Raw genomic sequence first — 16,442 nt, 5'->3', positions numbered from 1 at the left:
GGAGGCATTGTCTTCTTGGCAAGAGGTTTGAATTGATGAGTGATCATATTGGATTGAGGTATTTGTTTGACCAGTCGAATCTGAATGCCAGGCAGGCTAGATGGTTGGCCACAATCAATGAGTTTGATTTCGAGATTAAGTACATCAAAGGAAAAGAGAACAAGGTGGCAGATGCTCTTAATAGGCATATACACGCAAATCACTTAGCAGTTATGAACTCCTATGGGACAGACTTACAAGATAGGATCTTGCAGGTAGGTCAACAGGATGTCAGATATATGAAGATTATGCATAGGTTGCAGCTGGGCACTGGTACAGGTATAGATGATAGTATAAGTACATGTATAGGTATAGGTGCAGGTGTAGGTGCATGGGATGTTGACTATTTCCTTACAACAGATGGACTGGTTAGATTCAAAAACATGATATATGTGTCAAACAGCAATGAGCTCAAGAAGGTGATATTGAGGGAGTTTCATGCGAAACCATATTCGAGTCACCTAGGTTATCAAAAGACACTGACAACAGTGAAGAGATTTTATTATTGGCCGAACCTGAAGAGGGATGTAGTAGAGTTTGTGGCTAGGTGTTTTGATTGTCAGTGTGTGAAGACAGTGTGTAAACATCCAGGTGGTTTGCTACAACCCATTGTGATTCCAGAATGGAAATGGGAGGTCATTTCCATGGACTTAATCACAAGGTTGCTGAGGAAAGTGAGACAACATGATTCCATCATGGTTGTTGTGGACATGTTGACAAAGGTTGCACACTTCATTACAGCGAAGTCTGCATTCTCGGCTAGCGATGTAGCACAGGTATTCATCAGAGATGTGGTCAGATTGCATGGTGTTCCGAAGAAGATTGTGTCATAAAGGGATGCAAAGTTCACTTCCAAGTTTTGGAAGGAGTTGTTTGCAGGTTTAGGCACAGAGTTTGCCTTCTTTAAAACTTATCATCTGCAAAATGATGAACAGACAAAGAGGTTCAGTAGGATATTGGAGGACATGTTGAGGATGTATGTGATGCATCAGCTACGAAAGTGGGAAGAGTATCTTCCACTAGTAGAGTTAGCTTATAACAATGGGTATCAGGAATATTTTGAAGATGAGTCTGTTCGAGGCATTGTATGGCAGAGTTGCAATAATCCTGTCAGTTGGAATGATCTAGTTAACGAGGTGTTGATCGGATCAAACATGTTGGTAGACATGGAACAAGAGATGTAGGTGATCAAGAAGAATATAAAGGCATCACATGATAGGAAAAAGAGCTACGCAGATTGGAACAGGTTGTTCAAGGAGTTCCAGGTTGGGGAACATGTGTACTTGCGCATCAAACCAAAGAAGAGCTCCTTGCGAATTGGATCATGTGCCAAGTTGGCACCACGGTTTTGTGGACCCTTCAGTATTGTTGAGAGGATTGGGCCAGTAGCCTATCGAATTGCACTGCCTACGACAGTGAAAGTCCATGATGTTTTCCATGTGTCATTACTTAAGAAGTATGTTAAAGATGTTGATCATGTGATTGAATTGTTTGTATCGTAGGTGGAACCAGATGGAGAATTCCAGCCGGAGCCTCTGTGTATATTGCAGAAAAAGGTGCTCCAAAACCAAGCAATCGAGCAAGTTAAAGTGCAGTGGAAGCACTCTGGGCCCGACGAAGCTACATGGGAGATGGCAGATTAGATGCGGGCTATGTATCCTTCCTTGTTTGCTAGTTGAGTCAAAGTAGTTTTGGTACATGTTTTGATGATGTTTTGGTATATGTACACATGTATATGGATGTAAATACCGCCATGAGCTATGTTATAAAGCTCCAATAAGCATTATGGGTGTCATGTTGTCATATTATTATGTTATCATGTTGTTATGTTGTCATGTGGGTTGGCATTCATTAGGGTGATCATTGTAAATACCACATCGAGCTATGTTATAATGCTCCATGAGCAATATGTCTTCTTTCCAGCGGTTTTGCTGAGGTATATGTGTGATTGAACACCGAGGATGGTGTCCCCCAAGGGGGAGGGTTTTTTAATAGCCCTGGTGAAAATTCCATGTAATAAAAGTTAATGAAGACAAAATAATAACCACAGTTGATGTGACACTTATTCCAAGCTGAATGTTGGGCAAAAGCATAGTGATGGGGATCACTTGTGGCTGTTTAATGGCTAAGGAAACTGGCAAAGGCAATGACTAAGGTTTTGGAAATGCAAAATGGCATTTTTGGCACATTTATTTATGGAAATAATGGAAATTATGATAAAAGGGAGGTGAAAGGTCACAGGTTGCATGTGAGGAGGAAATTGAAGGAAAATAATGGAAAATGAAGAAAATAGAGGCCTCATTAATAAAAGGCTTGGGAGGATCAATTAGTAACCTTTTGTCAGTTCAGTTTTGGAGCTCCCTCATTATTCTCTCTCTCTCTCCCTCTCACTCTTGGACACTTAGAGTTTTCTTGGAGCACTTGGGCATTGGATCAAGAAAGACAAAGAAGGCAAGAGGAAGCAAAGATCAAGCAAGGAAAAGCATAATCAAGCAACTACACAAGATTCTTTGCAAGTATTGGTTTGCATGTGTGATTTCCTTGCTAGATTTGGCATGCATGGTATTGCATGTGATTCTTTTGTTGTTATGGCCTGGGTTTTTCCAGGTGTGATAGTGTTTTTCAGCCTAGCCTTGCCATTTCTTGATAACCTTGATGAGATGGGTTCTCATACTTCGGTTGAGCTGGATTGTCAGATGGATTCGAAGTTGAGTGGAGTGGATCCAAAATGACAAACACATGGCCTACTGGTCACTGAATTGGACTGTGGATCACGGTAAAGTCACTGTCATAGTAACCCTTGAGCCAGACTGAGGGTTGCAGTAAATCCAGGATTGTGTTTCTTGGTGGGCCTAGGAATCCTTGTCAGTGAATGACAAGATATACGATGAAGCTAAGAGGTGGATTGCTCTGTGTTGGGCCTAGTAGTCCCAAGATGGGATGTACAGTAAAACCTGGAGAATGGGTCTCGATGTAGGGCCTAGTGATCCCTGTATTAGACTGTGCATTACGGTAAAGCCTAAGAGACTAGGAGGCAATCAAGTTCCTCATGATGTAGGTGGAGAACTCTGGTAGCATCCATGCTTGTTTAGTTCTTTTCGATGGTTATGAGTCCCACATTCATGCTTGGAATATGGCACGGGGGTGATTGGCTAAAGAGATATTTGGCTCAACCAATATATGGTCGGGTGGAACATGGTAGTCCCATCCCCGATTGGTTTCTACATTCATTAATGAGAAATTCATCCCTTTGGTTTTCATGTGTAAATGTACTAGTTTATATGTGGATTCTATGGCTGATGTATTTATGGTATTTTTGTTGTTACTATGCTGGTTATGTATATGTTTTATGACAACAATTATGTATGACTCTCATCATGTTTTTACTTGTAAATGAATGGACAATGTATCTATGACCTAATAGATGACACTACAACAAATCACATGAGGGAACAATGGTTCTTAGTGATTCTCGGATAAGTACGAGATCCCTATGCTTAAATATGTTGTTTACACCTATAGATTACATGTTTGTGATATGTTTGATGAAATGCCTATCATGGCTAGTAGTTGTCTAGTGAAGGGCTTGTTCAACTAATTGCTTTTGCATCATTATTTCCATGTTATTTTACTACTTTTAAGATGTCATTCCATTATGGGTAGTTACCTCGGCTTTGGGCTTGGAAAAGGTGGCTCAAACCCAGGGACGCTGGCACAAAACTGTACAAAATGGTTCCTAGACACTGGCTTGTGAGAGCGTCCAAAGGTCCTTGGACGCTGACATGCCCATAACGTGAGAGCGTCTAGAGGTCAAGTGATCAAAAACTTCAATGGGACCCAGGCGCAAGCTGCCTGAAGTGTTGACATGGTTCTCAGGGGTCCTGTAGTTGATGTGGAAGTTATGTATGTTGTGTTTCCGTTGATTCCATTTCCTTAAGGTCACATAGGAGGTTGAATCCAATCACAGTAGCCTCTGGTCACATGTTTACCCAGGTTGGCCGGTTACTTGGGTAGATGTTGGAGGAGGGTGTTACAATGACAAGAAATAATACCACACAATTCAATTCATTTTTGTTGATATGTCATGACTACATTGAATCAAACAAATTCAATTTTTTTTAATAAAAAAAATTCACGACTACCTTGTTATGACCAGAGAAGAAAATGCGATAAAAACACAACGCATGACAAGAAAGAATACCACACAATCTATTAAAAAACTTGATTTGCCATGACTCCATTGAATCAAATAGATTCACAGCTGTCTTGTTATGACCAACGAATAAAATGTGGGCAAAACATAGTGGATGACAAGAAAGAATCCTAGAAGCATGTGGGTATGTTGAAAAGTCACAAACTCAAAATGGAACTCATCCTCAATTTCCTTAGTATTACAAATTAAGCAAATTTATTTATCCCAAGGTGTTTTTAACTCCACAACTCCTGTCAACACTTAATAGTCAACTGAAATGTATATCATGATTCAAAATTGAGACAAACAAGTGGATTAAATATGAGTGCCAAGTGTAGATTAAATTGCTGAGCAAGACTACAACCTAATTTGAGCTACACCTTGTCTGTATAACTTTCTATCTTTTTCAGGCATAAGTTAATTGTAAGGAGGTTTAATATCAAGGCCCCTCTTTAAGGTTGGTTTTTCAAATACAGGCCTCAATAAGGAGATAGAAACTATGAATGTGCCAAACAACTGCGATGCTTTTTCTTAACAAATTTTATTATTATGCCTCAAACCAAATCAAAACGAGATTTATGTAAATGAAAATTGAGCAAAGCGACTATACTCTACCATATCCTCGCTGAACTATAAGCAACCCAAGATGACAAATGAAGGCGAACCCCAAAATCTTCCTAGAGATATGCAAGTAATAATAAAACTTGGATTAGGGCCCAACTACTACCTATAGGTGGGGGATTTGACAACTTTTGAAAGATCAAATGAACAACCTTGAGCAATATATAAACCCCCAAAGAATTGACTTTAGGATATATCTAAACAAATTGTCTGCTGCCAAGAAGACCAAGATGTGGATACTACAGAGCCATTGGTTGTGGTTAGAGATTATTAGTGCGCTTGTTTCATTTTATTCATTAGCTGAGTGAGTGGGTTTGTTTCTTTAGTTTTTGTGCTCAGTGATGGGCACCTGAAAGATGGGAATAACCAAACCACTATAACAAGGACAAGTTTATAGGCATACATAATTCAATACATTGTAAATTACCTGTAAATTCAATACATTACAGGTTTGATAGGTTCTTTGCACGTACAATTTTTGGGTCAGGGACAAGCACCTGAAAGATGGGAAGAACCAAACCACTCTACCAAGGACTTAATTCCATTGATAAACAAGTCCTACCAAACTACCTTAACAATCAAAAGTAGCGCTTTTATATCTTTATTTTCCACCCAAGGCGTGGGCAGGGCCATGGAATGTCGACAAAGAAGGTTTTTAGGCTAAAAAAGGTTCCTGCTCTTCAGTCATCAAGCTCAAAAGATGAGGGTCTTTGAAATTTACAGTGACCCACAAGCAGAAAAACCCCGCAAAAACTATAGTGAACCTCAAGCATAAAAAACCCGTAAAAATTAGAGTGAACCCCAAGCAAAAATTAGAGTGAACCCCATGCAAAAAAACCTTGCAAAATTTACAGTGAACCTTAAGCATACAAACTAGGAAAAATTTATAGCTAACTGTAAGCATAAAAACACCAAAGAGCACATACTTCCCATGGTTTGAATGTGTTTACAAACACAAAGTTAGTAGTTGGTACGAATGGAATCCAACTGGACAACCATCGACGAAGCCACAGAGCTGCACAAACCCTGCTGCATCAATGTTGAAGACTTGACCTCTCGCCACTCCTCACCTGCAAACCCAATCGAGCTTATTTGCAGCAAAAATCACAAAGGTGTTATAAAAAATTGCAAAAAAACCAGTGAAAATTCTTGAAAAGTTCACAGGCAAGAGAACTTACCCTAAAAAAAACCCACTAGAGCACAAAAGCCCCATGTCCACCATGTCCACTATTGAGCCGATTGAAATCCGGGGCTGGGTCAAAAGCAGACCACTGTACTAGGTGCTGGTGCATGACGACCATGGAGCAATTAGGCATAAAAAACGAAATCCTGAACCACAACAACCGAACCCCTGAACCCCCCACAAACTACTTCTCTCAGCAAAGAAACCAATCAAGCGCAATCGTCGAGTGTTTGTTGACCAAAATTAGGGCGCTGACCGAACAACAATTGGGGCAACATAACGACCACACACCGACCCCAAGCAAAATAACACAACCTTCCAAACACAGTATACCCTAAACCCTAACCGATGAGGAAAAACACGAGAAACGAGGCAAGAGTTAATTCCCCAATGACCACGATAGGTGAGACGATGCGTTGGCAACGTGTCATACAATCAATGAAACATTGAGGTGGTCATTTGCTAATGTGGCAGGAAAAGCACGCAACAATTGGCATCCCTCCCTAGTAAAATACACTATCTAGTTTGAAACACGTCAGCCAAAAAATTCTGTTATGTAATTTCTACCGAAAAACTTTTCATAAACCATTTAATATTTTTAATATTTAAAAAAATCCAAATCCCAAAAAATATTTCAACCCTTATAGCATCATAAAATAAACCAAATACACTATAATAGATAATCTTCTTAATTAAGATAATAATATAAATCATATTATATTTATTTTAGACAAAATTGTACTTTAAATGGCACCATCACAAAATTCTAAAAGAGGAGTGAATACTCCTTTAAAAATTGACTTGATTCATGACTTGATTCATATATCTATGAATATATGGGAAAATTTGGTATAAATACATAAAACATGTGAATTGACTAAATAAGAAAATCAAATTTTCACTATTTGCAATTTTATCTATTTAAAAGGCCGACTCTACGAGTTTTATACACCGAATTACTGTAAATTAATTAAAATAAATAAATAAAGTGAAAAATATAATATTAATTAAAACCGGACTATTACACAACGAGGGGATAAACTTTATGAGTGTGAGACATCGAGATGACAGATGTTGGGTTTTCATTCGTCCAAATGTACTTCACATCATCATTTGACGATGACGAACGACTTGGATTTTAATTTTAGACACAAGAAGGGGAGAATCGTTAGAGGTAAGGTATATACACAAAACATATATACATATATCCCCACACAGATATATATTGATTCAACCAACGTTGCATCTCTGGTCTGCTTTTGCCTCGGCTCGCTCTCAGATGAACTGAATAGAAACCGAAAGGCAGGCAGGCAGGCAGGCACGATGATCGTCCGGACGTACCAAAGGCGTAACCGAAACACTGGCCGGACCTTCTCAGACTGCGAAGATGAGAGCAGTTCACAGGATTATTTGGGAGGGTTCTCTTTAGGGTCTTCGTCACAGGATTCCACCTCATGGGAGCCCAAGCAGAGAGCGAAACCCCCAATTGGTCTCTGCACTTCCACTCTCATGGAGGCCCAGGAGTCTGGCGAGATGATGGAGCACGTGGACGAAGCCAATTTTGCCTTGGACGGTTTAAAGCCGGGACAACCCCTGAGGATTCAGCGTGCAAGCCTTGTTTCTCTGCTTTCGATTTTCAGTACTGCGCAGCAGAGGCGCCTCCTCAGAACTCAAGGGTAAGCATTATATTATTTTATATTGGCATTGATTTGCTTGCTGTTTTAGCTGATTGCCTCGTGATCGAATCTGAGGGATGGGTTTTGTACAGGGTCGCCCCAGTGGTTGTACACAATGCAATTATAACAGACCCATTTTGAGTTTTTCATGAATTTCGAGAACATATGATGTAACTACAAATAGCAGTATAAAAGCATATTTCTAGTGGGCTTTTGAAGAGCACAGGACGTGATTGTATATCCGTCTGGATTCTTCCTTAAGTGTTTAACCATCTAATGCAAATAGAGTTTCAGTAATACCCAAGATCAGTATATTTATATGGGTTGTCAATGTATATATTGATTTCTTTTCTTTTCCCCGAAAACACAGGATGCAATTGTAAAATATTCGTAGTTGAGCTTTTTCGAGTGCACAGGATGTGACTGTACAATGTAAAACCTCAATAACAAATGGCATTTTACCCATTTGGGTTTTTGCCTAAGTTTTTAAGCATCTATTGCAAATAGAGTTTCTACAGTAGCAAAGAACATTATACCCGGCTGATAACATTTCAATCGAGTTTTTTTCTTTTAAAATCTTTTGAAAGCACGGGCCGTAATTGCAAATATCAGAGTAAAGGATATTCCTAGTTTTTTTTTTTGAAAGCACAGGATGCAATCATAAACAGCATTAACAAATAACATGATGGCCATTTGGGTTCTTCCTTAGGTGCTTGAGATCTAATGTAAATAGAGTTTCAGGAGTAACCAAAAACAGTATACCCGTTGGGTTCATAATTTTTCTGTTGAGTTTTGTTGTTGTTGTTGTTTTTTTTATTCGTTTTTTGTTGTTAATAATCGTGAAAACACAAGATATAATGGCAAATGACAGTATAAAAGCATATTCCTAGTTGGTTTTTTGAAAGCACAGGATGTGATTGTAAAAGCAGTAACAAAGAACAGCATTCCCATTTGGGTTCTTCCTCAAGTTTTTAACAATATAATGTAAATAGCGTTGCTGGTGTAATTCAAGACATCATTCCAGTTTGGGTTCATAATATTTCTATCAATTTTTTTCATGACTTTTGAAAAGACAGGATATAATTGCAAATAGCAGCAGGATAAAAGCATATGCGTAGTTGGTTTCTTGTATGTTTTTCCAAAGCACAGAATGTGATTGTAAATAGCAGTAACAAAGAAAATTATACCCATTTGGGTTCTTCCATAAAATTTCAAGCATCTATGCAATTTATAATCAAAGCAAAAATATGGCTAATCTATTAGTTTCTGAAGCTATGGTAGGTTTCAATTTGAGAGTGCTTTTGTTTTGAGTATTTTTGTCATTTTTGACACAGGATGCACTTGCACATAGCAATCTGAAGACACAGTACGATTATCGTATGTTTTTTGAATGCACAGAATATGACTGTAAATAGCAGTAAAGAAGTAATTATACACAGTCGGGTTCTTCCTTTAGTTTTCAAGTATCTGATGCAGTTTTGAAACAGGGTAAAAAAACACTAACCTATTCTGTTTTGCTCATAATCCTTTAACTTTTAAGCTACATTCTACATCAGTTTGTGAGAGTGCTTATGTTTTGAGCTTTCTCATTTTTTTTTTTGAAATGCACCGGATGTGATGCAATTTTGAAACACGTCCAAAAAACTAACCTGTTCTGTTTTGCTCATAATCCTTAAGCTACGTTCTGCATCAATTTGAGAGAGTGATTTTTTTGAGCTTTCTGATTCTTTTTTTGAAAAGCACAGGATATAATTGGAGACAGCAATCTAAAGCATTTTTCCTGCTGGACTTTTAGCACAGAATGTGATTGCACATAGCACTAAACAAAAAAAATTACTCCCATCTGGGTGAATTTTTTATAGAAAATCTTTATAGTTATATTACTAAAAAGGATTTATTATATATCCATTCAAAGAGTACATGCTAAGCCTCATTATCTACCAAGTCTGTTTGTGCATCTTCACCTTCATCCAGCATGGTGTGTTCACATTGGCATGCCCATGCCCACTTTCTGACTCAATCTGAACTTTCCTTCCACCATGTTTGTCTTTGCCATCATTATGTCAAATGAACTTTGGAAGATTCTTGTCAGTTCTTTCCGTCTTTAATGTCCCTATCTTCTAGTGTACAAATACTGGGGTAAAAATTTAAAATATCATATCACATTATAGTAAAGCACATGGAAAATTTCAAAGTTGTGAATTGCATTCCTGGGTCTCGAACTTGCACTTGATCTGCTGCAATTCTCAGCTTTGTTACTGCCCCTTCTGCACATTTCATATCAATATAGGTCTTGCAGTAATTATATTTATAACTCTGAAAACCTTTGTAGAATAAAAAGAAGCATATATTGCCATCTGCCCAATTCTTATTCTGACATGACTGTATGCTTCTGTTTAGAGGAACCAAGTTGGTATGCTAAATTTGAGTAAGTGCATCCAGTGCTTGTGAATATAAGGGGGGCGGACGATGAGGCCATCTTGCAGCTCCAAAAATGGTCTAGGTAGAAGGACATCTTTGAGCCAAGCATCACCAAGGGGATGCCCAAGTGACATGAATGTATAATTTGTATATATCCTCTCTGATGGCTTGATTCAGTGTCTGATGAGTCGGTAAGAGATGTGTTGGTCTAGCAAGGGAGAAACTAAATGGAGGAAGGCACTCTAGGGAGATGGTCATCAACTAAAGGAGCCAAAGATGCCTTTACGAACCATCCACGAGCATGACTTGAGAGGGTATCCGAAGTGATGGACTCCAAAGAACAAAGTGCAATATAGGGGTATTTCTCTCTCTCGGTAGTAGTCTTTGTAAACCCTAATTTTATGGAGAAAATATACCAAATGGAAAAGGACCTCAAGGTGAAATGGGTGCACCTTGAACTTTGCCTGAATAATGGTCCACAATTGTGCATTTGCAGGGCATGATATGTTGGAGAAGCAGGGTTTGGATTCTCTCCATCGTGGCCCAATTTGGCTGTAGTAAACTAGGTCCCCAAATATCCGAACTATAGAGGACCGTGGGTCTGATAATGGCCTCCACAACAACTTTCGAGATCATTGCATCTTATCATTATGGTTGCGGGAAAAGGATGAACTTACTATTATGTTGGGTGAAATAGTTTTTGAGTAATCGTCCAACCAAAAAAGCCATTGAAGCTAAGAAAGTAGTCATGTCATTACTAGAAGCCATTGAGGAACATCTCCAATTAAGTAAAAGAATATACAACAAATCTAGAAAAAAGAATATATTTTATACTGGTAATGACATGGTAGGTAGTTCTAAGTGTGAGGGGAAGGAATTAGGAGTATTCATTATAGTGGTATGTCGTGTGGTTACACATTTTTAATAAAACATAAAGAGTTCTAATGTCAACTAAATTGTTAGGTATGTTGAAAATTAAGAACATGGGTTACGTTGTCTTTTAAAATTAAAAAGATTCGTTATTAGCATGTAAGGGAAAGGCGGAGGTTTGGGAGCTTAGGTCAAGTTCTTGGTGAAAAAAACCGCATCAACTTGATTGGATCTTTGCAAAGGCCCTAAGCAACTTGGTAGCCAACATTAGGAGGCATTTTGCTAAAGTGCTAAAGGGTGCTGATTGTTGAGCATTTCCAGACCTAATTGGCAGTAATAGAAATTCTCAATTTGAAATTTAGAGTAGTTGGAATAATTTCTTGTATCAATGACTACATGGACAAAGTTAGAAACTTTAAATTTTCTTTTGATTTCCTCCCAATTTTCAATTCATTTATTCTTGTTTAAAGGTGCTATACATATCTAGTACATTTTGAATTCCTCTTGAATTTTTTTAAAGTTTTATATTGGGTAATGTCATACTACCTCAAGAATGCCTAACGATAGTTTTAAAAATTGGAACCGGGTTTTGAATTGGTCACCTATCTAACTGGGGTTCAAATCAAATCAAACCGAATCGAACTGGATTTGAAAAAAATACATAAAATAATTAATTTTTAATGAGATTTTTTTATTTTAAGATTTCAGACCTGATTCCAAACCATTAGACACAAAATATGGAAAGTTTTCTCATCTATATACCATGTAAGGGTGATTATGTCAAAATGGCATAAAGTACAATACATATTAACAACAAAATATATAATCAATGAGGCCCTAAGTGGCCATTGGTGTACTACTACAAGTTATTGATCAACACGACCACTCATCAAACTCATCACTTATTCACCGCTACTAGAAATGGGATCATCACTGATTAACCAAAGATTTTTGTTTGAGTGAAGGGTTCATCTCCTCAAACCTTATAATATGGTAGAAAAAGCTTAGCATGCCTAACCAATTATTTTACTTTGAGTGAAGGGTTCATTTTTGTTAAGGCCATGGCAGAAGAGTTTACCAATTAACACCACCAACATTAGAGGAGTTCAACAATCAATACCACCCGCATCAAGGTACATAAAGGGCTTCATGCGCTTGATTAAATGCCAATCCCATACGCTCATACATGACAATCAAAAGAAAATGTTGCAATCCCCTAAATCCCGAAATCTTGAACACTATTAAGTCTGCTGGATTTTGAGTGGGATCTAAAATTCTACTTTCTCCATATGAAATCCAATGAGGTTGGAACCACTCTCAAACATCTTGAAACAATTAATGATATTGTTAAAAATTTAAGCACCTTTTACTTTAAGAATTCAACATTACCATTAATGCCAATGCTTCTAGGGTTGAGTTAGTTTTTTGTTTAGGTTTAGGGTTTGGGGGGGTTGTTTTGGGAGGAAAACAACCCCTGGTTTCCTTCAAAACCACTTGAAAAACTGCCATTGGGGGTCTCAGACTCCCCCCACGCATGTGACATTTAATTGAGTCAGTTAGGGTTGGAACCAATTGGTTAGAGCCAGATTATATTGGTTAGGCACTAAACTAGCTGCTTTGGTACCTAACTGGTACAAACCTACCCTGCAACTGGACTTTTGTATTGGTTCATTAATTGGCCCTATCTAATTGGTTCTATCTGATTGGCTGGTTTGACTGATTACTAGTTTAGACTGGCCAGTTTTATAACTATGTGCCTTACACATATATTTTTGTCAGGGTTGGTATTACTAGCGGTCATGAAGTTGGAGGGCCTTCCATCTTTTCTTGCTATGCCAATATGTTTGCCCTCATAAGCACTTTCCAGACTTCCTCTATAGCCCTAGTAACCCATTTGACTTAAGGGTTGCAATTTAGGTTTGCCATATATGATGTTGGGGCCCTCATCCTAGGGCATACATGAGGTATCTCATTAGATATGATGGATTCCATCTTTGTTTTTAGTGTTTACTCATAATGAAGAAATGAGCAATTGTGCAATCTTTTGATGCACCCAAATCAAGAATTTGCAATCTCTTGAAATGAGGAGTACACATTTTTGTTGGAATGTATGAATTATGAATTTTGTAACCAGTGACATGGCTTCATTATTCAATATGCAATTTTTGTACCCCCTTGTCAAATATGTATTTGCCATAAGTCTGACGACATCACAAAGATAAGTAGGATGCCAATGAACATAAGAATGCGTGCAAGCTTAATCCATGTCTAATGAAAAGTTGCCATATAGGCAGGGCACATCTGTAGACATAGTGTAAAACATTAAGTCTCTCTTTCATTGATCTTTGAGCCAAATGCTCTACTGAACAACTCAATGCAGTTCACGACTTCTTTGATGAAATTTTATTATTTTTCAAACCCATAAAAGAGTGATCAACAAAGTGTCCGTTGAGTATTTGTTGGGCTTTCTTTTTTGACAATATAATACTATTAATTTCACTTTCCATCACCTTTTTGGTAATTAGGTAGCTTAGTCCATCAATGGCAACTACTAAAAGAGTTTGTGATGGAGGGTAACCTTGGTCCCTAACTAATTGATTTGAACATAACAAAGCCTTTAAAGGGACATTTATTAATTGTGATGCAAGAGATTTCATAAGAAAATTGGCTTGATCCCATTTACAAAACAATTGCTAAGAATGAATGTTGATAATTAACTTGAGGTGATCAGAGTTAAAGGCTAACCTGGGGCTCAACAAATTCAACCATCATTATTCTACAATGGTGGGGCAATTATGAACACACCAGTGCACATTGTAGCCTATAAACTTAATCTGAAATGGATTATGACTAGGCATAAAGGAGTGCCTCAGAGGTGAAATCATTTTGTGAAAGTTAGTGTGCATTTGGAAAATTTTGATCCTTTTACATAGAAACCATGCATGGATGATATCAAATGAAAATGTTTTGGAACTTTCTAGAGTGCGTTGGCTTGGATACAACAATAAGGATGTAGTCTAACTCATTGGTATTGGAACAACAATAGGGTCATCAAACACTGAGTTTTAACAGTGAGACTAGTAATCTCTATTAAGATTTGTTTCTTATGTTTAATGTAAATGGGCAATTTATCCCACTTCATGCTGGATGTGTATTGTGAAATTTCCTTGACATTGCAACAGTTCGAACTTATTCTCCTAACTGATTAGCACTTTAATTGTTTACGACTATTAATGAATAAATCACACTACAATTCTTCACAAAATAAATACGTTGCGAAAGTAAGGAACTAAGAAATAGATGCACACACAATAAAAATGACACCAATATTTGTGGACTAATAGTCCTTTGAGAAACCTCGAAGGGAAAATCGGTGTAGTAGTTGAGGGTTTATTTTATTAAACTGGTGTAACAAATGAGGGTTTATTTTGTTTTGGACTATTAGTCCCCGAAAAAACCCCAAAAGGAAAATGGATTCGCTGATTGTCTCTAGCTAGAATTGTGCCTTGCTCTTTGCAACTGGACAATTCTCACTACCTCCCTCGGTTTCATCTGTTGGAATTAGCTCGAACTCCTTTCCTCCTTTGGAAAATTGGAAAACCTCTGTGGTTGGAACTGTGCTTGCTTTCTGCAACTAGCCAATTTGCACTACCTGTGTCATTGCAACTAGTTTTGCAACTCTCTCGAGTATTGACGACAACTAGCTCTGCTACTGTCTATTTCATTGTATCTTGTTGACAATGAACTTGTGTACCTCCTGTATCATGACTATTCCTCCTGCTACTTTAACATTGTGGGCTCTCGTAGCAAAGGAATTGATCCATGTGAAGTCTATACAACTACTGGATTTGATCTACTCATCAAGCCAACCATGGCTAGATCTAGACCTCTTGTTGCTCCTTCATGGACCCTACCCAATATGGCTCATTAGGGTCTCATACACCTCCTGGATTTGTTGCCGCTCTATCTCCTTTTGAGTCCTGTCCCTGTCACATTTCCTCTGCACCTGTCTCTGACAACTGGAAGTCAAACTGTTGCCTAGATCTGCATTCTGGCTAACTCGCACGACCTCTTCTGGCAATCTTGTACGGTCATCTCTAGAAAGTTGCAAAAATTTGCGATACTCAAATAAAACTTGAGAAATTGATCTCATTCCTCCAACTGACCAATCGATTTGGAAACCCTTGGTTTCCTTTGTAGAAACATGCTTAACCTCTTCTACAAACTTGCACCCCTCTACCTACAACTCGCATTGGATCTTGCAACCTACACTAGATCCTGCAATTTGTACTGCTCACTGAGAGATGCTACTAGAAAATAGGTTTGACGAATATATCGCCTCCTTCGACCTCTGAAGCTATTCAAACCTCCTCAAGAAAATAGATCTGACAATTGGAGATTAAATTATTGCCTCAGATCTACTAGAAATCACAACCTCCTTTCTTGCGACTGGAAAACTGGAAACCCTTTGAGAATTTATGGAAATCCACTCTGTGTGCTTTTCTTTTCTTGTCCTACGCAAATTTGCAATTGTAACCCTTGCTGCAAATCTTTTGCGCCCAGATCTGCTCTGCGAATCAACTAAACTGCTCATTGGGATTGCTTTCCGGCAACCAAGGTTCTTGCAAACTCTGCTTTTGAGGATATTCGAATGTTTTCTCCGACTAGATTTGGAAATCGAATTTCCTGCCCTTGCAAGTCACACCATTGGCTTGGCCTACACAAATCTGAATCCTGTGCTTCAGATCTCCCTCTGGAACTTCATGATTTTTTGTTCTTTTGTCTCTGAGACTCATATATGATCAATAATGCTCTGATACCATTTGAAATTTCCTTGAAATTGCAACCACTGGAATTTATTCGCCTAACTAATTAATAGTTTAATTGTTTACGACCGTCGACAACTAACAAATAAATCACACCACAATTCTTCACAAAATAAGTACATTGCGGAAGTAAATAAGGAATTGAGAAATAGATGCACACACAATAAAAATGACACCAATATTTTTGGACTGATAGTCCTTGGGAAAACCCTGAAGGGAAAATTGGTGCAGCAGGTGAGGGTTTATTTTATTATTATGCAACAAATTTTGAGAGTACAATAATCTGGATGCCCAACTGGCAATCCTCCAGCGAATATCTGGCAAAAAATAAAATGGAAAAGATTTCTCCCTTCTGCAATCAATTTGGCCTCCACTGGCCTGCTTGAATCCCACATTGGCAACCTCGCTTTGCTTGGAATTCACACTGCTTGGCCTGGATAATTTGCATTGCCTACAAACTGGCTCCAAGTGAGTCGTCCAACCTCCCTCTTCCTTTGGAAAATATTTGCTCTGCCTTTCAGATGATCTCCTGGCCTCCAACAACTAAAACGAACCCTCTTTGGCAACTTGCACTAGGGTTTCTGGCTGGTCGCTTTGGATTCTATGACACTCTG

The 16,442-nt window shown here is 38.2% G+C and overlaps 1 protein-coding gene across 1 annotated transcript in view; it reads left to right on the top strand.

Annotated features, from left to right (window-relative positions):
• The first annotated feature begins 7,220 nt into the window (after window positions 1–7,220).
• LOC149177603 (wings apart-like protein 2) overlaps window positions 7,221–16,442 on the top strand; it is a 106,479-nt gene continuing 97,257 nt past the window's right edge. Inside the window, exon 1 of the mRNA XM_089420168.1 lies at window positions 7,221–7,711. Within this exon, the coding sequence (XP_089276294.1) occupies window positions 7,359–7,711 (353 nt within the window). The 5' untranslated portion in view covers window positions 7,221–7,358. The remainder of the gene's footprint in view (window positions 7,712–16,442) is intronic.

The sequence above is a fragment of the Pinus tabuliformis genome, chromosome 4_1 (genome assembly GCF_031772625.1).
Source record: "Pinus tabuliformis cultivar Carrire ecotype Pingquan chromosome 4_1, CPIR1, whole genome shotgun sequence".
NCBI classification, from domain to species: Eukaryota; Viridiplantae; Streptophyta; class Pinopsida; order Pinales; family Pinaceae; genus Pinus; species Pinus tabuliformis.
The sequence above is the reverse complement of the archived record's forward strand: the minus strand, read 5'-3'. Positions and strand labels throughout refer to the sequence as shown.